Source organism: Syngnathoides biaculeatus, chromosome 17 (genome assembly GCF_019802595.1).
Source record: "Syngnathoides biaculeatus isolate LvHL_M chromosome 17, ASM1980259v1, whole genome shotgun sequence".
NCBI classification, from domain to species: Eukaryota; Metazoa; Chordata; class Actinopteri; order Syngnathiformes; family Syngnathidae; genus Syngnathoides; species Syngnathoides biaculeatus.
The window spans coordinates 11,364,451-11,391,673 of record NC_084656.1 but is presented as its reverse complement, the minus strand read 5'-3'; the positions used below and the strand labels follow the sequence as shown (position 1 = coordinate 11,391,673).

At 42.0% G+C, this 27,223-nt stretch overlaps 2 protein-coding genes across 6 annotated transcripts in view; one reads left to right on the top strand and one right to left on the bottom strand.

Moving 5' to 3' along the window:
- The window catches only part of LOC133490495 (AP2-associated protein kinase 1-like), a 35,146-nt gene extending 27,578 nt beyond the window's left edge, over window positions 1–7,568 (bottom strand). For all 3 annotated transcript variants that reach the window (XM_061800642.1, XM_061800644.1, XM_061800643.1), the window contains exons 1-2: window positions 6,382–7,568; window positions 1,439–1,557 (exon numbers count right to left, since the gene is read on the bottom strand). In XM_061800642.1, the coding sequence (XP_061656626.1) occupies window positions 1,439–1,557; window positions 6,382–6,544 (282 nt within the window). In that variant the 5' untranslated portion in view covers window positions 6,545–7,568. The remainder of the gene's footprint in view (window positions 1–1,438; window positions 1,558–6,381) is intronic.
- A 140-nt stretch (window positions 7,569–7,708) lies between these two features.
- On the top strand, window positions 7,709–18,157 carry anxa4 (annexin A4). Of its 3 annotated transcripts, XM_061800646.1 has the most exons (14): window positions 7,763–7,832; window positions 9,547–9,620; window positions 9,755–9,790; window positions 10,523–10,610; window positions 11,021–11,115; window positions 13,320–13,433; window positions 13,590–13,680; window positions 14,545–14,624; window positions 15,482–15,538; window positions 15,615–15,708; window positions 16,125–16,220; window positions 16,300–16,358; window positions 16,445–16,567; window positions 17,899–18,157. In XM_061800646.1, exons 3-14 carry the CDS (start codon window positions 9,782–9,784, stop codon window positions 17,953–17,955), a joined length of 963 nt encoding a protein of 320 aa, XP_061656630.1. In that variant the 5' UTR covers window positions 7,763–7,832; window positions 9,547–9,620; window positions 9,755–9,781; the 3' UTR covers window positions 17,956–18,157. The 3 variants fall into 3 exon arrangements, with proteins under 3 accessions (XP_061656629.1, XP_061656630.1, XP_061656631.1); XM_061800645.1 differs by lacking the exon at window positions 9,547–9,620 and having other exon boundaries at window positions 7,709–7,832; XM_061800647.1 differs by lacking the exon at window positions 7,763–7,832 and having other exon boundaries at window positions 9,562–9,686.
- The last annotated feature ends 9,066 nt before the right edge of the window (window positions 18,158–27,223 follow it).

Sequence of the window (27,223 nt, the reverse complement as noted above, 5' to 3'; positions counted from 1 at the left end):
CTGGCTATCAGGGGCATTTCAATTGAAACATCTTCCCATTTGATGGTCTCTGCTGCAGTGTTTCGTAATTATCAGAATCAGCTTTAATGGCCAAGTATGTCACCACACACAAGGAATTTGTCTCCGGCAGTCGGTGGCGCCCTGATACGACATTCATGTTGAGTACAGAGAAGAAGAACAAGCAAACGAAAACGAAGAACAATAGATCTTCAATTAATCGGGAACTGTTTCTTTTAAGAGTCACTGTTGTGCAAAGATCCAGAGTCTTCTGGCATTTAGAGTGCGTCAACCTCCCACATTATGTGAAGCAGCGTGCCCTTAAACATTCGTCGTTCACCGTTATAGACCAGGACAATGACAATCGTGCAAAGGGCGCTTTTTAAAGTGACAAATTGTGCGATAGTCTAAAGTATATATTACTAATACTAATACCGATTGGACCAGCAGGGTGTGAAGGTGTGACCCACCAGCCATTATAAGCAAATAGTGGTCAGCTCTGACAAATCTGTCTTTAACACAACATCTAGCGCCTGCAGAGTAGACGTGGTATCTGGAGCACTTAAACTGTCCTGAAGTTTGGGCGAAAGCTGCTTAATATTTTACCACTAATCTGGGAAATTGTGATTCTTAAAAGTAATTAAAAAAATGTCCACAGAAGGGGGGTACACACACTAATTTGGCTTGAGTTAGGCAGGGCTCTAAAAATTATACTGACTGATTGGCCTGTGGTTTGTGTGTGTGGTAAATTAGAAGAAGAGTTTGTGACCATAATGTAGTTTGCAGGTAAGCACACTAGCTTCGACTATTGATGTTGTATGCATTTATATTTGATTTTTTAAGGGGGCTACATTGGGTCAGTAATATTTAAATGAATTTCAATAAAGAAAATTGATTTGACACGAGTGAAATGAGCTAGGACCTTGGTCACGGAACAGATTAAACTTCAGATTTTCTTTCTTTTTCTTTGTATTTCCCTGCACTGTGGATGCCCCGTGGCACCATGCTGCCTCTCACAGGTACTGGTCTTGGTACTGTGCCAGACATTTGGTTTGAGAGAGGATTGTTGTGGAAGTATCAGTATGTTTTGAAATATTCGTATTGATAAAAATAGAATGCACCTCACTGGAATAACGAGTAATATACATATACGGGTAAGTGTGTCTATTATCTTAAATACGAAAAGGAGCACGCGCAGTAAATTTCATTACAGTTTCTAACATTTTGTTCAGATACCTTATAAAGTTTTTTCAAATGAGTGTTTTTTTAATTATGACATGTACTTGTTAAAATAATCCCCCAGTACAATCAGATGTCAGATACTTTTTATTTCCTGAGTTAATAAAGCCCACTATATGAATAAATGTGGTAGCTTTGCTTTTGGGGTGGAACTTTATGCAAATGCAAACAGCATATGAGCATTTAATTGTCATAAACTCACCATTATTTGAATCTCACACTTGCACACCTGCAGGTCGTACTCGTTGTTGACGTACATCCTCTTCAGGGCGCAGCGCAAGCCCTGGTTTGTTTTCACGAGGAACACAATTGCAAAGCCACCTGTTACACACAAAATAATATTTGCTATTAAATGCGTTTGAACAGTCGGTCGTATTTATCACATTTTGATCACGGCATACAAACCGCGTTCAAACATGGAATGGTCAGGAAAAATAAACACAAATGGTTGAGGCCCTTACAGCGTTATGCATTAGTCATGTCTTTGCTGCAGGGTTGATATACTGGAGAGGCCTACATGGCGGCCTTACCATCTGCTGCAGTTCAGACCACAAATTCACTTTACGTAGTTCGGTCCGAATCACTCGTCTTCGATTTCAGGCTGATGTTACGCGCTTAGCTGGGTGTGCAATATTGAATTAAAGGACAGTGTGGGACATTAAAACTGCATGAGATACCCATGCACCCAAATGTAAGTTCAGTCACAACAATAGGTGCCCCTGCAATACCTAGAGAGAACCAACTGAACAGTTGAATTGAAATTTTACGAGGGTCTAACTTTATGCCATAGCAGTAGTATAAAAGCCTCCAATGTATCACATAGGCCAAATGGAATAAAGTTTCCTGTTGATTTATAGGACATATTACCTAGCTTTTAGAGCAATCACTCAATACAGTGGAAGTTACTGAACATGGGGTTATAAAAAGAAGCAATGGCTTTCTGCATAGAAAACGAGGAAAAATTCTATAGCAGTGATTCCTGGTAAAGGTTCTTTCCAGAGCTTTACATTAAAAAGCTAAATGCCAATGGATTTCAGCAGTGGTTAGTAACATTTCCCCTCGCATTAGTAACTTTGGTAAATTGTTTTATGTAAACTATGGCATGTGTCATGCAGGTGCCCTAGAGGGACTATGGCTTTGATGATATTCTTTACTTTATCGAGCAATGATGCAGTACAGACGAGCCTGGACAAGTGAATGACAACAAAACAGGTTAGTACTGTAATCACACGATGAAACTCACAGTTAGTGGACAATAATTAAACTGTGTGGACAAAAAGACATCTCGTACTAGGAATAATTAACATCCAACACCGACAACAAAGTCAATCAATAAGTCAAACACTTGACACAGGGCCGCTCAGCATGCTGGAGATTCCAGTGTCAACTTCCTTGACTCCACAATATATTCAGTTGTAGTATGTACAAACAATATCTGACATGATAAACCAGGCCTATGTAATTATTAGCCCATTTGAAATTGAATTTGATATGTCCCACCAGACTTTTAAATATGATGTAACATCTTGTAACGGGTTTGCATTTGCAGTCATCAATCAAATAATTGTGATACATGAAAGTTAGCCCAATTGGAGTTTCCTTAAATAGTACCTCACACACGTTCACAAACCTTCTACTGGCTCGCACCAAACAAGATGTGACTATATTGCTTTTTGCTATAAAATTGGAAAAATAAAATTGGGGTTTCAAAATGTCTGTCGTAAAAGCTGGGGGAAATTAAAAACATAAAGTGGATGTTGAAAACAATAATTCCAAATGGAATAGACTGAGAAATATTTATATATATTTTTTTTCTGCTGAACATAAGTATTGGAGATATTATAATAGGTCCTTTTAACCAGTCAAAAAAAACTAACCCTTGCGCTCATTGATGAAGTGAGTAAACAACAAAACCAAGTAGCTTGTTGCTTTAGCTATTTAAAAAAAACCTGCCCATTAACACTTCGCAGAGCGGAACTACTTGCAAAGGACCTTGTAAGAAAGCTTCTGGACACCTGGGGAAAGCAAAATGTATGCCTATTCCTGTGGGCATATACAATTTATAGTACAGACATGGTATAGTGTAATGATTACATTAATTTCTTTTCCAGCCATATAACATTTCTATTTTAAATGAGACTGACTCAAGTCTGTATGGCGGTTGAGACTCAGAAGTCTGATATGTATGGTGGTTCTTGTAGGGTTAAACATGTATCTAGTCTTGTTGTCATGCACAGGGTTCAAAAACATCTAAAAGGGTTGTAAATCAATTTTTTCAATACAGTTATAATCATATTAAATTATCCAACATCAAAATTGTGGCCAGTGGAGATGGTGAGCCATACTGGCTGGTGAGCAAAGATGTTAATGTCAAGCGCTGGTCCCATACCACCCCCCACAACCACCTACCGTTTTATGCAAAATGAGTCTGTGGGAGAGTTTAAGTTTGACATCCATGTGTTCGTTGATTGAAAAAGGCAGTAAACGGGATCACGCTAGATTTGAAACTGTAACGACATTTTATTAATTACTATAAAAGGACTTTCCCATTCTTGGTATGTACAGTTGAAGCCAGAGGTTTGCATACACTATCCAAAAAACACATTACATTTTTTTTTTTGGTCTCACTCTCTGAAGTCAAACCAGACGAAACCTCTGCTTTTTAGGTCAGTCAGGGTCATGAAAATTATTTCATTTTGTTAAATGCCACAATAATGAGAGAGAGCATGTCAAAGAATGTTATATTATTTTCTTCGAGGTCAAAAGCAAACATACATATCCTTGGTATAGAGTAGCATTTCCTTTGAATTGCATGACTTGGGTCAAACATTTTGGGTAATCTTCCACTAGCTTCTAAGAGTATTCTGCTGGAATCCTGGCTCATTCCTCCTCAGAGAACAGGTGTAACGGAGTGAGGTTTGTCGGTTGCCTTGCTCGCACAGGCCTTTTCCATACCTGGCCACAGGTTTTTGATGGGATTCATATCAAGATTTTGTGATGACCACGCCAAGACATTGACTTTATCCTCTAGCTACTTTTTAACTCTTTGGTGTTTTAAAGCATTTATCTGAACATTTTTTTTTTTATTCAACGTTTGTGCAATATATTTGTATTTAATCTCACAGTAGTTAATATTCCTATATTTAAAAGCAGTGTTAATGTTCAATGCCTTATTTTTGATTTAACAGTTGGGCCTATGATGCAACATTATTTTAACAATCGTCATGACATTTGGGAGAGTTTTTATTTGTATAGCTACTATGTTGTTTAAAAAGTTTGATAATCACTGGTCTGTAACATAGGCTATCTTTTTCCACCCTTGCCTCAGAACAAAGTTGACCTGTGAATACTCGGGTTTACAGTACCATGAGAAGCCTGGGATGGATTGCAGCACAAGAGCATTCTACAAAAAATGTCTCAATTCATATCAAATGTGACTTTGTACAATAATTTAAAAAAAATAGAAAATCTAAATGAAGCAGTTCATGATATTTTTTACATAGTTCTTGTATTGGCACTGCCTATATTTTATGAGTGCACAGGGAATGCAATTAGCATGGAAAATGGACATTTACACTGTCTTAATCTCATAAGAAGGTAAAGTGGATTCTATGTTGTCTAATCCTTCCACCTCAGTCACAGAAAATGAAATGATCTCACTAGACGGTTTTTAATTGAGTTTCTTTCTTGCAATCGATGACGGACCTCGCTGCTTGGGTCACTTAACGCAAAAGGAAGACAGCAGGAAGTCAGCTTTGAGGCAAATGATCTAGCAGAACAAGGGAAGCGAAGGTACATCAATGATCCAGCCCACAGTGTAACTATAAAAAAAAAGAAAGCTTGAAAGAACACAGTTATTAAAAACTTCTGAAAACAATCTTCAAATAATATTACAACACAATGAGGTAGTTGCATTGCATGCCCACCACCAATCTCTCGCAGAAAGCTAGTTTGGATTGGCAGCCAATCACAGGGCACACCTCGACTACCAACCATTCACATTTACATATTTGGGAGTCTTCAAGTCAACCTAAGAAGCACGTTTTTGGAATGTAAGAGGAACCCAGAATACCGGCAGAGCGTACAAGAGGAACTCCACATAGAGATGGTTCCAATGGAGATTCCAACCCAGATGTCCTGACTGACTCATACAGGACATGTTCTTGCTAACCCCTTCTCAGAACAATTAGCAACATACATATCTTTACTAGACTAAAAAGGTACCGTTGTCCGGTTGTGCGAGTGTATACTTAAAGCCTGTCTCTAGTTAAACATGTTCCTAACTATATTAGTCTGACAATATCGTTAGAATATTAAAATAAACGAAGACCATTATGACAGCTACAGAGAGGGGAAGAAAACTTATCCATCTGCCATTCACACAACAGAATAATTGCATTGTATTTAATTTAATGGGCGCTAAATACACACCGAATAAGGTAATTACCGAGTAAATTGAGCTAATATCATCATTATATCTGGACAGGGGGCAGACTTACCATTAGGCAATTTCCTGGAGACCCCTGATGTCCATCAAATTTGTATTATTAGTTTTCTTTGACGGCAGTATTAGTCTTAAAACATACGTTTGAAAAATATCAAAATGTATTCAGTATTAATTATTTTGAGTGCACTAGCCTTCACACGCAAAGAGCTAATCCATCATTTTACTGCAAATTTATAGACTTGATTCTAAAAAAAACAAACTTGTTTAGGAATTGTGAGGAAAACGACAAAGTTATCCTCGTGGTCAGAGCGAAACTGGTGAGGTTTCAACTTTGAACCTTTTCAATGACACTGAGTGTGCAAACACTCTTGGAAATAGCAGTAGCACTGCTGTCAGTGGCAGTTGATGAGGATGCAGTAGAGATGAACATTTAATGCTTATAGAAGTAAAAGCAGTAACGATATTAAGTGTTGATTAACAATGTTAATTACTGTTAAAGTGCTGAGATGATTAATTGTTAGACAAGAATCCTCTATAGGGATTTTAAGGAATTTTTCAGATGAGAAAATTGATTCACAATCTTTGCAGTGAACGGATGTAATGTGAGGTTTTTCTGAATGTGTCTTGGCTCAATAGAGGTCGGGAAACACTGCAGTGTACATAACACGCGTGAAATGAACAACGAGTCCCCCATTCACCTTCGGCTATGATCTCCTCCACGGTGACTTGGTAGCGGCCCACGGTAAAGCCTCGCCCGATGAAGTTACCCCCGGCATGGCTGGACCCGGAGCTGCTGCCACCTCCTCCGGAACCCGGTCCGGAGCTGACCAACTCCCGACGTGAATCGAAGAACTTCCTCATGGCGTCAAAAAAAAAAAAATAAAAACGATAGTAGAGCGGATTTCTGTCTTAATGGGGATGCTTTACTTGTGTGTCTATTAGCAGCATCCGAACACAGAAATCAGTGACGATGACACCAAAACAGACTTGGGTGGCAAAATGAAAATTGGCACGCCAAACACGGTTGCGCCTAGCTGTTATGTAAGTGAATTACACAGCAGCGGCGTGGCGAAAATAGCATCCTCCGGGTAATCTACACAATTCCCTTTTGTCGCTATTTCGCAGGATTTATCCGACGAAAACATTGGCGTTGTCTTCCATCTCTCGTTGAAGCTAGCTAGATGCTAGCTCTTCGCGCTATGACATGTCGTGCGTAAGGTTATCCGGGTTATCCTCTGACGCTGAGGGGCTTCGAGCGCGATGGAAAACAGCCTCGCTCGACCAATATTCCCATCTTCAGTCGAGCTGTGTAGCCGTTCCGTCGCACGGAGACGCGCGGGGAGCCATTTAATCACATCAGCTGATGATTTTTATATATGGTTTCCAAAAATTTCGCTAGTTAGCGTGAGTCAGCCGCTCGTTGACTACACCGTTGAGTATAGAGCTCAAAACATGGCATGTCCCTCTCTATTTGTAAAGAGCGGCCGGGGTTTTCTTTTCTTTTCTTTTTTTCAGCCCTCTGCTCCAATCTGTGCAACCACAGCGTTCTCTGGCTGCCATCAATATCGCACCAACGCGCGCTCAGGATTGTGGGTAATGTAGTGCAAGAGAACGTAGCTGCCGACTCCTCTCTCATCGAGTATGTGGCGTTCAAGACAAGTGGGTGGGATGAGAAAACATAATTGATAAACACAATCAGAGCCAGCACATCCACGTGTTCGATTACTCGCACACTCCCGGCATTTAGATTACACCAATACAAAGTGTATATACTTCCATTTGATAAATTTAAAGACAAATATTAACGGGTAACAATATAATCAGCATTGATATAAAAGCTTTGAGTTACTTCCAAGTAAATACATCAAATATGCCATGAAACTCGTGAATACAAATGTCCTATATGTTGTGTATCCACGTACGTTGTTAAAACGTATTCATAAGAAATTTGTCGCTATGGTGAAATCCCGGATTAAGAATATTGTGATTTCCCGTTCTGCTTCGTTGTGTGAACGCAACAGTATCGTAACGAAGAAAAAAAAGGATCAGGGAAGGTGGGACTTGAGGCCATCTGACTGATAAAAAGCTTACATTTCCTGGTCTGCGCTGTCTTCTGGCCTCCGTAAATACTGCACGGTCACCGGCACAGGTAGGGCTTTAGTTCTTTTTGCGCCCGGACGTGAGCGATTTGAGCCTGAGGTATTATTTGGGCGGTATTGTAATTTGACGCAATGAGTTGAGGCTGCGGCCCGGTGGGTTCCCTCGCTCGCAAGGGTGTGCCCAACTTTATTAAAAGTTAGCGGTTACCCTTTTACACTCTAGACCGACATGCCACGACTATTCAATTCATTTTGATTATCGCAATCCTTTTGGAATTGGAAGTTTTATTAAGAAGTTTGTTATTAAGTACGCTTGCATTGTTTTTCCATAATTCTACCACGTATTCCACAGTTCTTCATATATTAATGATTAATATAATATGGCTGTATAAATCGGGTCGTCAACAATACCCCATTTTCCTGGAACATTCACTCAAGCATGCTGTCTGTTTCTTCTCAGTAGTAATTGCACAGTAATTACATCAGATGTGCTGCAGAAACTGCATGCACACATAATTGTCTATATAACAAAGATCGAGTCATACAAGATTGTGACAGGATGAATGCATGAGCAGTACGGTCCATTAGTGGTTAGCACACCTGCTCCTCACTTCCAAGATTCTAGGTTCAATTATCCTGCCTCAAGTTTGCATCTTGCCCCAGTGCTTCCTTCACATTCCTAAATAAAAACAGAAAATGCAATGTAGACTTTAAGTTGCATGTCGTAGTGAAGTTTGGCGACCAGTCCAGGGTGTACCTCGCCTTTCGCTTCAAAGTCAGCTAGGATACAGTAGGCTCCTACGAAGACAGATGCTACAGAACAAGGTTGGGTGGATGGAAATAAACTCAGAAAAGTAGTAATAATAACAGTGTGGACAGAATAACCACACACACCCATTTGTGTATGTACATCCCGAAAGGATTCAAATGTGTGACAACGACAAACACTATTGTAAATACATCTAGTGGCAGCCCCCGGGTCCCAATTTTATGTAATCAGCACAGTAATGATTACCACGTCTATTTTAAAATTATTAAATACATTTGGTTATATCCTCTGATTCCTTGGAGGGATAATCATTGCTATAATAAATTCAAGAAAAACATAGTGAACTTCAGTAAAATTACACCCTGTAATTGCATGGACACAGAGTATAAAAATAATTCTAAATTTAAAAAAAAAATCGAAATTAAGTTGGAGCTTAATAATTAAATAAAAATGAAACAAAAATAAATGAAATTGTTCCCTGTGAGTAGATAGTGGGATTATAATCAGTATAATAAACTACATTTATCAAAACAAATTAAATCAGGCTTTTGGATTGGCTGAAGGGAATCATCATAATAATAAACTGACTAAAATAAAGTAAAGAAAAATAATGATGCCTTTTAATTATACAGAGAGATTATAAATTAGTATGATAAAATTATAAACAAATAAATACAGAATGATAAATTAAGTTAAATAAAATGAAGAAAAAAAACCTGACAAATTGACAACTATATAATATAAATGATTCCCCTTAATTGGCCGGGGTCCGGTTTAGGGTGTACCCCGCCCTCTCATTAGTTAGGATAGACACCAGCTCACTCATGACCCTAATTAGCGAGCGCGTCAGAGAGCAGACATAACAAATTGAATTAAGTTGACAAATGTCAACAATGAATGACTATGGGAGGACATTGTGCGAGGATGTCAGCAGGTAAGATGATCCACTCAGGCAGGACAAAGTGATCTGAGCAGTGTGGTTAATTTGATTACAGATGTGTTCAAACAAAACAACAAAATAACTCTAAACGGGATGAGCTAGGACACGAGGCAGCTCCTCAACAGACAGGTAGACGTGTCTCAGCTTCCAAGTGACAATGAAGCTCACACATCATAGAGTTGGGGGCTAAACTGGGTAACGATGAACAATATGACCTGATATTATAATCTCCGCGTTATTAACTGAGACACAATATTTTGCAGCTTTACCTCAACAAATCTCATCTCACTATGGCGGCGGTAAGTCTCGTCTTGTTTTTTGAAGCAGCACTTTGTGGATTTTGTGTTGAATATGGCTAAACATTGTCTAAATACAGTTGTAGTGGTTTCCTTTATTGCAATGACTGAAGAAAAAGGCCTGTGCCTGTCGTTTTGGGTTTTTTGTTTTGTAAAATGCATAAAATGCAACATGGAATATTCTGTTTAACATAACTAATTGTGCAAGTAATCACATTTGGTCAGTTAAATTAAAGATGCATGTCCTTTGTCATTGTGGCAGTAGCAAAAAACATAATAATGAAAAATGTATCAAAATGACTTAAATAGAATGAATATATATATATTGTGTGTGATTTAACTACAAATAAAAAAATGGAAGATATTTATGTTTAAAAAATGTTAGATACAGAATTTCCAGGAACTGTATTTGAATTAGTGAGCAGAAAATGTAATAACATTGTTACAATACTTCCATTCCAGTCCAGTGATTTCTTAAATTTGTTCTTCATCACACTATATTTTACTGATTGGATTATTAAAATTCCCCATGTCAACTCACAGAAATCCATTTCAGTATTATGAAACAAAATGTGATTATTATTACACAAATGTGTTATAAGAACATTACCCAGATTTTTTCCCCCCCCAAGTTCAAAACCTAAAGCGACCCCTACAATTAGAAAAAAAAAGCATATTGCCATTTCAGATTTCTCCATACCTACAGTACAGAATTTTTTTTTTTTTAATGACTAGATTGGAAACCGTGGAACCGTGACCGAGGCGCCTGGCTTCGACCCAGAGGCAGACGCCCAGAAGCTTCGTGAGGCCATGAAGGGAGCTGGTGAGTCTCACATAGTGTCTCCACGGAAAAACAAACAACTCCTCCTACTCTTTGGAAAAAAATCAAAAATTCCATCTTGCTCAGGTTTTCTTCACTGTCCATTCACGCTGCTGTCCTTGTGCTGCTTCGTTTGTGTGTGTGTGTTTGACAACTATACATTGTAGCAAGCACAGAGGCCTGCATCGCAGCCAGCCAGATCGTGTTTCTGTTAGCAACTACATGTGGAGGAATGTTGATTTTGTTAGCAACCTTAATCATCCTCTCCTGACTCTATTCCAAACAGATGCTTTCTGTTTGGAGGCAAACTTGCTTTTCTTCAATTCTGTGACAAAATCACGAGAAAGATGCCTTGCTCAAGCACACTGAATGCAATCCTTATTATTTTGTTTGTGGAAAAAAATGTCTTGCAGGAACCAACGAAGCTGTCATCATCGAGGTATTAGCACACCGCACCATCGCGCAGAGGCAGCGTATCAAGGAGGCCTTCAAACAGGCGGTGGGGAAGGTGAGAAGCAAGGAAATTATGATTTCTCCCCCAATCCTAATTAAAGAAACAAAAGGAGGCAGCTGGAGAGTGGGAAAGCAGATGTTTTCACACATAATTCTTCATGTTGTGCTTCATTCTGGCTTCAAGGCTGACTCTGGGTTTGTTGCCATGGTGCTGATAATGTGACTGTTAATCATTAGAGCAACAAAAATGCAGAAATGGATACGAGAACAACGACAGCGTTGTAATCTGAACTAAGAACCAACACACGATGCTGTAAAATGGATTTTTTTTAACAAGTATGACAGATGTTCTGATCGGTTACTATATTAACTAAATGAGAGGAATGGTGCTGTTTGCCAGACTGATAATTAAATAATCTAATAATGATCACACCGCTGTGCTGTAGCAAGATCAGGGAAGTTGTTAAAGGAAGGTGAGTCATACTGTGGTGACTGCACACCAGATCAAGAATTGCGCAATGGTGCAATTTCTTTTCAAGACATTTTTCATATTGAGAAGGGACTAGATAGTGATAGACTGCCATCCACCCAGAATGGAGAGCAGGAAATACTGAGCAAATGTACTATAAAATCTGATTGCAAGTGCAACAAAACAGCAGCAGTTTAGCATATCACAGCACAAGTTTAAAGTTTTAGCTTGAAAACTATCCAAAGAGGTCAACGAGGCGAGTTTGAGTATACGCTCAAGGTTATTCCAGGACCAAGGACCAATTATAATGAGTTCAGTATCATCCCTACACCAATTGATAGAATTTCCGTATTGCTTTTATTCACTAGGGTCGTGTGCATGCTGGAGCCTACCCCAGCTATTTTCGGGCATGAAGCGGGGTACAACCTGAATTGGTCACCAACCAATCATAGGGCACATAGAAAAAAACATTTGCGATTTACTTGATTCAAAGCATTTAAAACAAATATATAAAACAAATAAAAACTAAATGACAACTCACTGAAATTACTAAAACCTGACAATGCAAGAAATTTAAAAATGGTAGTCTAAAATGCTCAATCATAAGTATGACGAAAAAACGGAATAGTTTTTAAAACACTTGAAAACACTAGCACTTGGGGCTGACTTGGCTTCTGTTGTCAATGTATTCCATTTATGGGCAGCATAGTAACTCAATGGTGCTCCGCCATGCTTGCTTTGGACTCTGTTCTTTACCATCTGACCTGAGTTTGTTTATCTCAGAACCTTACTGGGTTTATGTCCCATTAGTATTTCTTTAATGAACTGTATTCATTTAGTGATTCATAGACCAGGAGTCATTTATTAAGTCATACTCCAGGAGAAGAACTTTAAAGTCTATTTCATATCACAAAAGACTTTAGTGTCATCTGAAACTCATCTTGCAATATTATCCTTAAAAATGGCTTGCAGATTATTCATTTTTTTTTAGGGAAAAAATATGCAGGAGTGCAGATGTACATGCACCTGTGGTGAAGATTTTGTAACATGCATTAACAACCCAGGCTAAACTTAGCTCCTCCCCCACATAATAAAGTTTGAAACTTGTCACTTCAACACTCACTACTTTAACTCGCAAGTTTTAATTTCCTCCGAGACTAAGCTCGTAACTTAATGTTTTTTTTTTATTTTATTTTAAAGCAATATTTCCCAATCAAATGATTTGGCAATGCCATTAACCTGTTGCAGCCCTAATAAAACATTTTTTGTTGTTGTTTTTGTTTGGGGTTTTAGTAAATAAAACTCACTAGCACTATGCTATGTCATATAAAAATGTATTAGCACATAATAAAAGTGAACGTTAAGAAATCAACTGGTGCTCTAAGGTGTATTTACTGTGTACTGGGACAAACCAAGCCACAACACCAGAAGCTGTAGTATTATGTGTTTGTCTTTGACGTGGCCTTGAAACTTACATCAGGAATATGGTCAGTTAGTCGCCGGGTGAATTTCTGGACGTAGATTTTGGCTGACTGTAGCTCTTGGCTAGTATTATTATGTTGACTGTTCGTACTGCTAAATCAACGTAAACTGCGAGGCTAACATCTTGAACCGACCCCATAATTCAAATTTTAACTCATAGCACAAATATTTTTTTTATATAAAAACCCACCAGAGTCACGTTGCTCACACAGGACAAATTGACAACACAAAACTAGAACATTTGAAGCCATGCAAAGCTGAATTATTTTCGATGGTGTTTTGAACGGATTTGTTCCCAACCTCTTCAGGACCTGGCTGACGAGCTGTCCTCGGAGCTGAGCGGGAACTTCCGCAGCGTGGTGCTCGGTCTGCTCATGCTGGCGCCTGCGTATGATGCCTACGAGTTGCGAAACGCCATCAAGGTCTGACTTGTTCAATTCAGGGAAGTTTGAAGACTGAAAAAAAAGACTGAACTTCAAAAATCAATATGAGCTAATGTCATCATCATCATCATCATCATCATCATCATCGACATCTATTACTAGGACAAATTCTGGTACTCTTTCATATGACTGCAGGGGGCTGGAACAGAGGAGGCATGCCTCATCGATATTCTGGCTTCCAGGTCTAATGCTGAGATCAAAACCATCAATGGAGTCTACAAGAAGCGTGAGTGTCAATTTCCTCAGTAATTGGCGTTAAAATATTAGTTTTTCTACCCAAGTCACAACTGCCACTGCCACTCACACAGATACATTTTTTTTTCTTTTTACATGTGAGATTTTCACTTTTCAGCTCGGTGTATTTTACCGTCCACATTTCTGACACAACTACCACACAGAACCAGGAAATGAGAGCAGAAGCACCAAAAAGACTGAATTCACTGAATTCTGAGGCGGGCTATAAATTATAGAGCATGGACAGGACATGGAGCTGAGACTTGTGAATGGCATTGAAATCCATGAGTTTTTTCCCTTCCCATTATGACCAACAGATACTATTATTTGATTTAGTAATGTGTTTATTATGGCACAGTAATCCAAAATTCTGCTCCATCACATTGAGAAGGGTATCTATTAAGATTTGACATTGAAAATCCCTTTTAGAAGTATAGGAAAAGATGTATTGATGTCGAAACGAATACTGGCACATAAAAAAAAAAACTCAGATGAAAAATAAGAATGTAAGAAAACATTGTATTTAGATGTTATAAATGTTTTTATACTTTGACGTTGGTCCTCAGGTTTTGTTAATGTACATTTTTCCATTGTCAGTGAAACATTTTTGGGACTTTTATTTATATTGTAATGTCATTTTGCATGTTAGTCTTCATATTTGTTCTTTTTCTCCAAAAAATTTTCAGTGCCTGTTTAAAAAAAAAAGTCAATGCTCTTATTGATGCCATTTTGTACATTTCTTTCTTCATGAAGCCGTGTTGTTTTGTGTGTCAAAAAAAACAAACAAAAAAACATAATGCAGTGCATGCACTCACCATTTTCTAAATATACAGTATAACATTTGTTGTCCTGACAGAGTATGGGAAGGACCTGGAAGAAGATGTTTGTGGAGACACATCGGGAATGTTCCAACGAGTTTTGGTCTCTTTACTCACGGTGAGGTATCCACAGCACATACAAGTACATACAAGTAAGCAATCAATCAATCAATCAATCAATCAATCATCCATCCATCCTCTCTTGAACGTTTTCAGTACGGTCGCAGGTGTGCTGGAGGCTATCTGTAGTTTTTGGAAAAGAACCGGGGTATACCCTGGACTTGTCGCCCACACTTCGCGGGGCACATAGAGAAATGAGCATTCACGCTCACATTCACACCTACGGACAATTGAGTCTTCAATCAATCTATGCATGTTTTTGGAATGTGTCAGAAAGCCAGTGTGACCGTCTGAGCGCTCCCCCATGCTGAAAAGTCTCCTTGTGATGAATGCGCATGCGTTACGAACAGGGGAACTGTGGGTACATAGCAGACGCTGACTGGGAAATCCCCCGGTCTCATAATTCCCCTTCTTATACATAGAGGGAGCTAACATACGTTGTAACGTAACCCTAACCTAACCTTAAAACAAAGTTGCTAAAAAAGATATACACATATATGTACATTCACCGTGTTCGTCTTTCTGAGACGTCCATAGCGAACATGAACACTCGGCAACAAGTTGTCGAATGGCACATGTTGAAGGATGGATGGGGATGTTTCAGAATGGCCGGAAGTTTTAAGCATTAATATAAGCGTATGCGCATTTCTCACAAAGAGACTTTGCCGCACCGGGAGCGCTCAGACCATCACACCGCACCCCACACAACTTGACCGTAGAGTCGGGATTCAAACCCAGTACCTCTCAACTGTGAGGGAGATGTGGTGGCCCATAATACACACGAAAGAATAAAATAAATGCAGTATTTTTCTGATGAAAGCATCGTTACAATAACAACTGATGTTACTCACGCAGGCTGGACGTGACGAAAGCGAGACCGTGAATGAGGCCCAGGCTTTGCAGGATGCCAAGGCAAGGTTTTATCCTGGTCTTGAAAGAAACTGGATTCAAAAATGAAGTCATACATATATCAGTATTATCTTTGCAGGAAATCTACGAGGCAGGTGAAGCTCGATGGGGCACGGACGAGGTGAAATTCCTGACTGTGCTCTGTGTCAGGAACCAGAAGCATCTGTTACGAGGTATACTTGCACGCACGTTAAAAAAATCTGCCTGACACTTTTGAGGTTGGGGGTTCAATTCCAAAACATAAATGTTAGGTTAAAAGAATTCTTGCAATTGTCCCTCGGTGTGATTGTGAGGGCAGATGGTTGTTTGTCACTATATCCCATGTGAATAGCTGGAAACCAAGCAAGGTAATATTGCGCCTCTCGCCCTAAGTCAGCTGGTATAAGCTCCAGCTCATGTGCAACACTAAAGGGATAAGCAGGATAGAATATGGATTCCTATATTTTAAAAAACAAACCCCTTTTTTTTTATTTTTTTATTTTTTTATCTGCAACAAAATTTGGAAAATTGTTGAATACTGTATCACTTAATAAACGGTAGTGATATGCCAATTCTCTTGATTCCCCAACGTAGTTTGTTTTTTGTTCAGTGTTTGAAGCGTACCAGAAGGTTTCTGGCAAAGACATCGAGGAGAGCATCAAGAGGGAAATGTCAGGTTGTCTGGAGGATGTCTTCCTGGCCATAGGTGAGTCGGTTACACTGATAATAATGCTGTACGTGCTGACAGCACGCAGAAGTATTTCATTTGTGTTGTCTTTCTCTAGTGAAATGCATGAGGAACAAGCAAGCGTTCTTTGCGGAACGTCTGTACAAATCAATGAAGGTGAATTGTTCATGCTTCACCAGGACCAATTAAAAACTCGAGTTGACATATTTGCTGACAGTGTGTGTATGCGTGTGTATGGCCAGGGCCTCGGCACCACGGACACTGTGCTCATCAGGATCATGGTGTCCAGGGCAGAGATTGACATGCTGGACATCAAGGCGCAGTTTCTCAAGATGTACGGCAAGACTCTACACTCGTTCATTAAGGTGAGGTTTTCGATCATCAGTCAATCAATCAACCAATCAGTCACACATTCAGGATTGCACTATTGCTTTTTTTATTTGGACTCATCTATTGATCGATCATCTGTGAATCCGCACAGTTTACAACTTTAGTGCTTCACAACTGTTTGTTTATAGTTGTATACCCCCACATGGATGCTCTTAGCATGGTAGCCTGTCTATGACGTGTACCATCAAGTGTTAGTATCAAACTAGCGAGGTTCAGGCTAACCTTTGTGGTGGTTTGAAATTCCCATGTAATTCTCCTTGTTTGATATTGATCAACTGAGACTGGCGTTAAACAGCGTCAAGCCTCCTTTTTGAAGATTTTTGCTTCTTCTTGCAAAAGCGCAGCCTGAAGTGTCAAGAGGGGGAAAAAAGTGACTGCCTACAAATACAATTAAAGCAATTTGGCATAATTTTCTTTCAAATTTTACGTCGAGCCAGCTCGCAAAATATTTACTTCACTGTTGTACTTCACATTTCAGGGCTTTGCAGGTACTCCACATACCTACCGTAATTTCCGGCCTATAAACCGCAACTTTTTTCAGATGCTTTCAACCCTGCAGTTTATGCGGTGATACAGCTAATTCGTGCATTTTTTCTAACGGCAGAAAGGGGGGACTCAAGTGATAAAGGTGAGAGTGAGACCGGTGGAATATATGTGCCGAGGAAGTGACTTTTACTGATAGTTTTTTTTTTTTAACCGGCCCTTTCAGCGCTGCACTAGCGTGTTGCTGCTGTGTTATTGCTGCGTCTCAGTGATTTTTACCGGTATGGTTTTTTTTTTTTACCGGTCCTGTTGGCGCCGTGCTAGCGTGTTCCTGCTGTGTTACTGCCGTGTCTCACTGATTTAGGTATGTTTTTGTTTAACTGGCCCTGTTAGTACTGTGCTACCGTGTTGTTACTGTGTAGCTGGCGCGGCTTTTTTTTTTTTTTTTTAACCAGCCCTGTTCGTGCTACTGTGTATTTGCTATGTTAAGCTAAGCTAATGTATTAGAACTCTCTGTTTCTTTGTAAATATCTTGTGTTTCAATGTGGGTTTCAATGTGGGCACTTGCGGCTTTTACAGAGGTGCGGCTTATGTATGTACCAAATGGTATTTCCTTTATAAATGTACTGGGTGAGGCTTTTAATCAGGTGCGCTCTGTAGGTCGGAAATTACGGGATTTCTGTACAAGCCTTTAAAAGAAATGTTCCATAATATGTCCCATGTCCATAATATGATAAACTGTATTTTGAAGCTTGTGTTACCAGTTTGTCTTCAAGAGGCTGATTGCAGTTCCCCTCGTCACTGGTTTGCCTTATTTCCAAAGGGAGATACATCCGGTGACTACCGCAAAATCCTACTGGAACTGTGTGGAGGGGAGTAATAAGAAATACCAGAGAGGCAGAGCAAGATCAGGTATCCACATCACATTATTCTACGGACCACTTCATCAGGACTTCTGCGTGTGGATGACTGGCTCACTTTTACCAATTTTCTATGGCCTTTACATTTCTCAATTTCAACGCACCATGGTGCCTTGTTTTACTGAATCTAAGACCGATTAAACCAAAGACCGGTGACCTTTTCGACGTTGGTGTTTTTCTTATCGATCCCGTCTCTAAGGATTTATCCATGGTAATAGTTTAAATCTGTGCCTCTGCGTCTTTTCTGACACAAAAGACGAATGTTATCGGCCTCTTGTCACGTTACCGCCCACTGTATTCCATTTGTTGAATTGGGAGCCATTCTTCACGTGTTGAGTCAGCCCCTCAATTATATTAACAGGATCCTACCTGCAATTTGAGTCTGTAAAGTGTACTCTAATCAAATTAAGGAGGAGGTCTTCATGCGCAAACTCCATCTCAGCCAGGAGTCGTCAGGAAACACTGTGGAGTCCTTGCCAATTCGGCCACTGTGGGGCACTATCGGGGAGTAAAAGGGAGGGGGGATAAAAAGAAAAGAAAATGAGACTCTATTAGTTTTTATTTTTGGCAGAGAACAAGACTCAATGTCACATTATTATAGCTGAAAGGAAAACGTGACTCAATTTCAGCCTTGAGAGCTTGCGCCTGTGCAACATGCACCGCAACACCGTTTTGTCGAGGTACTCTCATGAAAGACAAGCCCTTATTCACCTTAGTACAGAAAATAAGAGGGAAAAAAAGTATGGGAAAACTCAAGCAATAAAGTGAACCGGTCTGTGTATTGTTCTTTTCATATTACTATTCATGAAAGACCTGACAGTCTCAGAAGATGTTTCATAATGAATGAGTCAGTCAGAGGGGAAAAAAAAAAAAAAGAGGCCACAGTCATTCACCAACCTTTCAACAATTAATAGCAAAAGGCCTGTCTCATTGCTATCCATTCATCCATTTTCTCACCTGCTTACCCTCACAAGAGTGCCAGAGCTTATCTTCGGGGAGGGGGAGGGGTACACCCTGAACTAGTTGCCATTTATTTAGTTCCTACTGTATTACCCATGATGGCTCTAATGTTGTAGTGGTACACTTGCCTGACTTGCAGCATGTGTGGGTCCAGCTGCACTATGTGATGCCGGTTGTCCGTCTCTAGATGTGCAACTTTACTGATGACCTGTCCAAGGCATTTTCCCCGTTTTGCCCATCTTCCCACCAGCCTGAACAGAATATGCGGCATGGAAAACTGATGGATGAAATTCTACCTATTTATTTGAACCACTTCAGCCCCGTATGGTCCTGGTTTATTTTTGCAATCATCTCCCTGCAGATACTCATTTCACTTTAAGATTACTCTATGCTCCAATTTTAAGAAACCCAAAAACAACATATTACCTCACTCCACAATTTTTGTAATACTGTATCAAGTTGGAATTTAAGACCATGCTTCAATTTATTTCATAAACTACTACAAACAAGAACATTTTCAACTATCCTGCCGATATTCTGAAGAGAATGCTAAAAAAAAAATCGTGAACAAAAGCATTATTAATTCATCATTTTCTTACAGTTTCATGAATAGCTTAATAACTACTTTTGACATTATTTTCCTGCTGATTTCAATTTAAGACAATGTCCAACTTCATACACTAAAAAGAGTATGAAAATTGTATTTGTATTTAAAATTGCTATCATTGTCTTAGACAGGCAGTTTCTGTGCTGCTGTGTTTTGAAGTAAAACCAGCATGTAAAAAGAGTAGGAAAACACACAGTGGTGCCCTTCTTAGGGATGGGAATCACTGTTGAGTGTCTCCACATCCCAGGAACTATGCTGATCGTCAAAGAGCTCTTGGAAGAAATGCCGGGACACACCTCCCAGCTGCTCAGGACAATGTTTAAGAATCTGCCAGCATTTGTTGACTGGGCTTGAAGCTGTGTTCATTTTGTCCTTTCGAGGGCTGACACCACCTCTGCTCTACTGATGGCGTGAACAGAGTCATCATGTCTGAGAGTGGGAATGATTGAATCTGGTTTAGTGCTAGAAAGAAAGAGTCAAGGCTTCTGGGGAGGTTAGGTGCAACTGCACTCTGCGACTTGAATGGACTTGCACCCGGTGGTGACAGTTCACTGCTGCCATAGTAACTTGTTTGCTATTATTTTCATGCACTTGTAGTGGAGTGACAACCTCTGGCAGAGAAATACCAAAAGACACTTTTCCAAAGGTGTATTTTAAAACATATGTTTGATTTGAAAGAGAATTAGATTTGTTTTGAAATTGTTGTTTTTTTAAATTACAAAACATGCTTTAAAAAAAATGCTGTCAGTCACTATAAATGCTGCCAACCAGTTCAGCATACCCTGCCTGTCACCCGAAGATATGTGATAGGTTCCGGCACACGAATTTAGTGAGGATAAGCGGTACAGGAAATGGACGAGTGGATGAATAATTGGTAAATGCAGTCAATATCAGGAGTCTAATGAATGTATTGTTGAGATTTTATTTACTATCCTACAAAAGGTGAATAATTAATGTCTAATTATATAACTATGTAATTACAAAGTAATTGAGGGCAGAGGCACAATACTATACTGTGAATGAAAAATGTAAGGTGGACCACCTTCTAAAATCCATTTCCTAATTGTTTCACGGAAAACAAAAACAGTTCTGGTGAATAAATTCAGCAGCATGTACAGAGCACCAGGCATGTCATGGGAAATTTGTTTTGGCCATAATGTTGTTAGAACATGCACACAAAATGAGTCTAATTTATTCACAAAATACTGATCAGTGGGCTTGTTATCATTCGGGTTAACGACGAAGCAAATGGGGCACGCCTTTGCTAGAAAGTGCAATTCCAGCTGGCTTTAAGTGTTTTCTCATTTTATTTTAATCAACATGCTGGAATGCTACGCTAAGGCATTTCAAGCTCTTGCTCTTTGCGATCTCATTTAACTTTGAGGACCTGCTCCTCCAAGGTCTGCACGCCCCTGGTACTATATATACTGGATCTCTAAATTAATGGATTTGTCATGATCCTGCCGCTCCAGCACGAGCTGTGTGGGTGCCCGCGTGAGTGCCCGCGCGGGTGCGCTGATTGAGGCGCACACCTGCGTCTCATGCGGGCTGATTAGTCAGTGTATTTCTATCACCCCGATGACGACTGGTCCCCGCCAGTTCGTTGAGCTTCATGTCCCGTTCCAGCACTCTCGTATCCCTGATCGACAACCTGTGTGTACCGACCTTCGCCCGTTCTCCGACCACCCTTGTAAGCCTGACTCCTTGATACTTCTGCCTGCCTTGATCGTTCTCCTGTGTACCGACTCCTGCCTGCCCGCTCACCTCCTCTCTTTGCCCGACGTCCCAACTACCGCTGCTGCACCGGACTGCCTGCTCGATCCCCGACCTCGGCATATATTAAACGTTTCTCCTTGAACTACCTTGCATCGTCCTAGTCCTGCATTTGGGTCCTACACTCACTCCGATGGGACGTGACAGAACGAACTGGCCAACACAGTACCCAGCAGGAAAGACCCCGGGACCGACGGAAGGTAGACCGTCTGCCGGAGGACCAAGCCTGTCCAATCCGGGTAGGCTCCCTGACGTCCCCCGCTTCCGTGTCTTACGCTTCGCCAGCGAGGTATGAATACGTCCCGAACACGACCCGTCCGGCTCCTCATATTCTTCTGGACTCTGAGTTTTCGGAATATGAGGAGGACCGTGATTTGTATGACCGGCTGCCTGAGTACGACTCCGATGACTTTGATTTTGAATCTCTTTGCCCGGCTTTTCATCCCAGTCAGTTTGCTCCGCCTCCCTGCGTTTCCAGCACCCGAGCGTCTTCGCCCGGTAGGTTGAAGTACACAATCTGTATGAGGGAACCCGCTTGGCCATCTACCCGGGACCTCTGCGTGGCGGCCAGAGGAGACGCCCCGGCCGGGCGGTCCCTTGTGCCTCCCGCTGCGCGGCAACTAAGACACCGTCCTCCCACTCCTCGCCGGCAACGGCGAAACCCGCAGACCCGCAGCTGGGGGCGAAGCTTCCAGCCCAGAGGGAGGAGGAGCCGCCAAATCATGAGGCGTTCCGCCGCGAAATGCGGGCGGAGATAGAGCGGCAGAGCGCCAAATTGGCGGCTCTCACGGCCCAGGTCCGGCAAGGATTGGCGAACCAGCCGAGCTACGCTGACATCGCAACGGCGACGGACTCGCTGCTGATGCAGGTTCATGCGGCAGTTGGAACTGACCCGCTCCCGAGACACGCCCACGTGACAGTTACAACTGACTCGTTGGTGACCAATCCACGGCTGCCTACTGACTAAGCCTCGGTGGTGACCAATCCCTGGTCGTCTTGCAACCACGGCGTGGGAGGTTCTCGTCCGGAGCAGTGGCCTGCCTCGTTCTGGTTCCTGCTTCGCCGTTTGGTTCCTCACAGAGGTCGTCCGCCCGAATCGCCCCGTGGGGACCCTGGTGCTTGGCGTCCGGGTCGTCCTCCTGACCTGTCCACCCGGACACCTCGCATTTGGTGGCCTGGATGACCACCAGACTGGGGTCCAAGGGGGCGCGTGCCCTCCTCCGGACCCTCTTCCGCCCACCCCTGACTGTGTTAATTATTGTCTGTGTTTTTTCGTTTAGGCACGTCTGGGAGCCGTGCCTTTGAGGGGGGGGGTACTGTCATGATCCTGCGGGTGCCCGCGTGGGTGCCGGCGTGGGTGCGCTGATTGAGGTGCACACCTGCGTCTCATGCGGGCTGATTAGTCAGTGTATTTATATCACTCCGATGACGACTGGTCCCCGCCAGTTCGTTGAGCTTCATGTCCCGTTCCAGCACTCTCGTATCGCTGATCGACAACCTGTGTGTACCGACCTTCGCCCGTTCTCCGACCACCCTTGTAAGCCTGACTCCTTGATACTTCTGCCTGCCTTGATCGTTCTCCTGTGTACCGACTCCTGCCTGCCCGCTCACCTGCTCTCTTCGCCCGACGTCCCAACTACTGCTGTTGCACCGGATTGCCTGCTCGATCCCCGACCTCGGCATATAATAAACGTTTCTCCTTGAACTACCTTGCATCGTCCGAGTCCTGCATTTGGGTCCTACTCTCGTTCCGATGGGACGTGACAGGATTGACTCAAAGACAAATTCCATTATACTGTATGTCAGACTGAATAAAGACTTAACCTTGACTACTGCAGTAATTATTTTATCGTTTTAAACAGAACAAATCACACCCAAATCAGAAATCCACAGTAATCCCTCCAATCCTGCCAAACCCAGCTGTCAACGGGCAGGAGGCGGGGGTAGACCATGAACTGGTTGCTGTCACCTGCCGTCGGTGCGGGGGAGGACCCAAATGCAGGACTCCGAGACAAACGCATATTGTCCAGTGGGTTTTTATTGCAGAAGTAGTGTGCGCACACGGTAACACAGTGCAAACTCATTGAACTGACAAATTCCCGTGACGTAAACTCCAACATAAATACATGGTTAATTAATATGCCGAATGCGGAACAGCTGTGATAAGTGCCAGAGGTGGCACCGCCCAGAGCGGTGAGCAAGCCACGCACATCCTGGCAGTGCGCCAGCCCCGCTCATGATAGAACCCCCTCCCTAAGGCATGGATCCCAGACGCGACAAAACAAAACCAAAACAAACAAACAAAAAAAAACATGACCAAGGGAGGGTGGAAGGGGAACCGGTAGAAGGCACAACCCCCCCTCCCCAGCCGGGGATCGGTTGCCACTGAGGCCTGGTCATGAAGTGGCCGGGAACCGGTCGCCGTAGCCACTGAAACCAGAACATGAAGTGGCCGAGAAACGTTCACCATAGCCACCGAAACAGGAACGTGACACGGCCGCGAGCCAGTTGCCGTAGCTGCCGAAACAGGAACATGAGGCGGTTGTGGAGGAGTTGTCGCCACCGAGACACGGTTGTCAGGCGGCCGTGGATGGATCGTCGCCAAGATGCGGTCGTCAGGCAGCCGTGGACGGGTCATCGTCGAGACGTGGTCTTCAGGCGGCCGTGGATGGTTTGCCACCAGGACAGGAACGTAATTCACCTTTGAGTCCGCTGGGTCCATATCTGGCCAGTTCATTCTGTCACGTACCACCGGTGCGGGGGAGGTGTGGCATATTGTCCAGTGGGTTTTATTGCAGAAGTAGTGTCCGGATACGGTACCACATTGCAAACTCAATGAACTGGGAAATGCCCGTGACTCCAGCATAAATACATGGTTCATTAACATGCCGAATGCGCAACAGCTGTGACAAGTGCCAGAGGTGGCACCACCCAAAGCGGCCACCAAGCCACACCACGCAGTGCTTCAGCCCCGTTCATGACAGTTGCCAGCTAATAGCAGGGCACATAGAGACAAACAGCCGCACTCACAATCAAACCTAGGGGCAATTTAGAGTGTCCAATTAATGTTGCATGTTTTTGGGATGTGGCAGGAAACCGGAGTTCCCGGAGGAAACCCTTGGAGGCACGGGGAGAACATGCAAACTCCACACATGTGGGTCTGGGATTGAACCCGGGACCTCAGAACTGTGAGGCCAATGCTTTCCAGCTAATCCACCGTGCCGCCTTCCTGTTTTATTAAAGGTCAAATATAGACAGTGCTTTGGCCACTGTATGGTGTAGAAGATAAACCACTATATACAGTGAAGAAATGTATTTGAACTCCCTGCTATATTGCAAGTTCTCCCACTTAGAAATCATGGAAGGGTCTGAAATTTTCATTGTAGGTACATGTCCACTGTGAGAGAGATCATCTAAAAAGAAAAATCCAGAACTCACAATGTATGATTTTTTAACAATTTATTTGTGTGATGCAGCTGCAAATAAGTATTTGAATACCTGGGAAAACCAATGTTAATATTTGGTACAGTAGCCTTTGTTTGCAATTACAGCAGTCAAACGTTTCCTGTAGTTGTTCACCTGGTTTGCACACACTGCAGGAGGGATTTTGGCCCACTCCTCCACACACATTTTCTTGAGATCAGACAGGTTTCTGGGCTGACGCTAAGAAACACGGAGTTTCAGCTCCCTCCAAAGATTTTCTATTGGGTTTAGGTCTGAAGACTGGCAAGGTGTTGGCAGAACCTTGAAATGCTTCTTACGAAGCCACTCCTGGTTTTCCTGGCTGTGTGCTTCAGGTCATTGTCATGTTGAAAGACCCAGCCTCGACCCATCTTCAATGCTCTGACTGAGGGAAATAAATTGTTCCCCAAAATCTCACAATACATGGCCGCGGTCATCCTCTCTTTAATACAGTGCAGTTGTCCTGTCCCATGTGCAGAAAAACACCCCCAAAGCATGATGCTACAACCCCATGCTTCACAGTTGGGATGGTGTTCTTGGGCTGGAACTCGTCATTCGTCTTCCTCCAAACACGGTTAGTGGAATTATGACCAAAAAGTTCCATTTTGGTCTCATCTGACCACAAAACCTTCTCCCATGACTCCTCTGTATCATCCAAATGGTAATTGGCACACTTAAGATGGGGCTTGGCATGTGCTAGTTTAAGCAGCGGAACCTTCTGGGCATCTTAGTGTATTGCCAACTTTTTTTACCTTGAAAACGGTGGTCCCAGCTCTTTTCAGGTCATTGACCAAGTCCTGTCATGTAGTCCTGAGATGATTCCTCACCTTTCTAAGGATTACTGAGACCCCAACGAGGTGATATATTGCATGGGGCTCCACTCCAATTGAGATTGACCGTCATGTTTCGCTTCTTCCATTTCCTAATGATTGCTCCAACAGTGGACCTTTTTTCACCAAGCTGCTTGGAAATTTCTCCGTAGCACTTTCCAGCCATGTGGAGTTGTACAATTTTGTCTCTGGTGTCTTTGGACAGCTCTTTGGTCTTGGCCATATTACAAGTTTGAGTCTTAACTGATTGTATGTTGTGGACAGGTGTCTTTATGCAGCTAATGACATCGCACAGGTGCATCTTATTCAGGTTAATAGATGGAGTGGAGGTAGACTTTTAAAGGCGGACTAACGGGTCTTTGAGGGTCAGAATTGTAGCTGATAGACAGATGTTCAAATACTTATCTGCAGCTGTATCACACAAATAAATAGTTAAAAAAAATCATACACTGGGATTTCTGGATTTTTCTTTTTAGATTATCTCTCTCACAGTGGACATGTACCTACGTTGAAAAATTTGAGGGGTCCTCCATGATTTCTAAGTGGGAGAACTTGCAATACAGCAGGGTGTTCAAATACTTATTTTCTTCACTGTTACTCCATCCATCCCTTAGCTGAGTTGGTCATCCTCTCAAGGATTGTGGAAGTGCTGGCACCTTATGCCAGTTACCTTTGGGAAGGAGGCAGAGAACACCCTGAACTGGTGTACTGGTTGTCAACCAATCACAGGGCACATAGAAACTAACAACCATTTGTACTCACAGTCACACCTAGGGGCAATTTTGAGTCTCCAATGAAAGCATGTTTTTGCGATGTGGGAGGAATTCATTAAATTTGATTAGTAATCAACGGCTGCATGGGACTAATAACATTCTATGCATAATCACTGTGAAAACCTTTAACATGCAATGAATGTACAATCGCTTGGGTACGAAAGTGTTGCACGGTAGCTGGCAGCTCAGCAGACAAGTGTTTGGCACGGTTGCTTCACAATTTGGGTTTTAATCTCCTTTGGAAAATTACTGTTTTCCCAAAACTTGGACTTTAGCTTCAGTGAATTCTGAATTGTCAATTTCAGTGAATCCAAGTATAAAGGCTTGTTTGTCTGTTATGTGCCCTGTGACTGGCCAGCAACCAGTCTAGAATGTAACCTCCCTCTTGCCAGACATAACGAAAATGGATGATGAGTTCAATCTATCGTCTCCCCCCACCATTCCATCTTCATGTGTCACAGCTGACGCATAAATCTGAGGCCAAGGCGTGAATGTTATTTTCAATATCTTCAGGGGTGTGGGTGAATTCTATTCTGCATGCACCAGGAGGACAAAGTAACAAACGTAAAGGAGGTATTATGTTTCACCCCAGGAGATGAGGTTAATGTACATTTTCGTTGGAGGTCTGTGGCGGCGTGAACCCAGTGACGTGAAGAGAAATGATAAAGGACAAAAGGGACAAAGAGTATCGTGAGCAAAAGATTGTGGATGTATCTCAAGGACGTATTTGGATTGCTTTTTTTGTTGTTGTTGCCTTTTTCTTCATTTTTTTTCCCCCTTCTAATGCTGCCACAAAAGGTTTAAAATGGAAAGCATCATGACA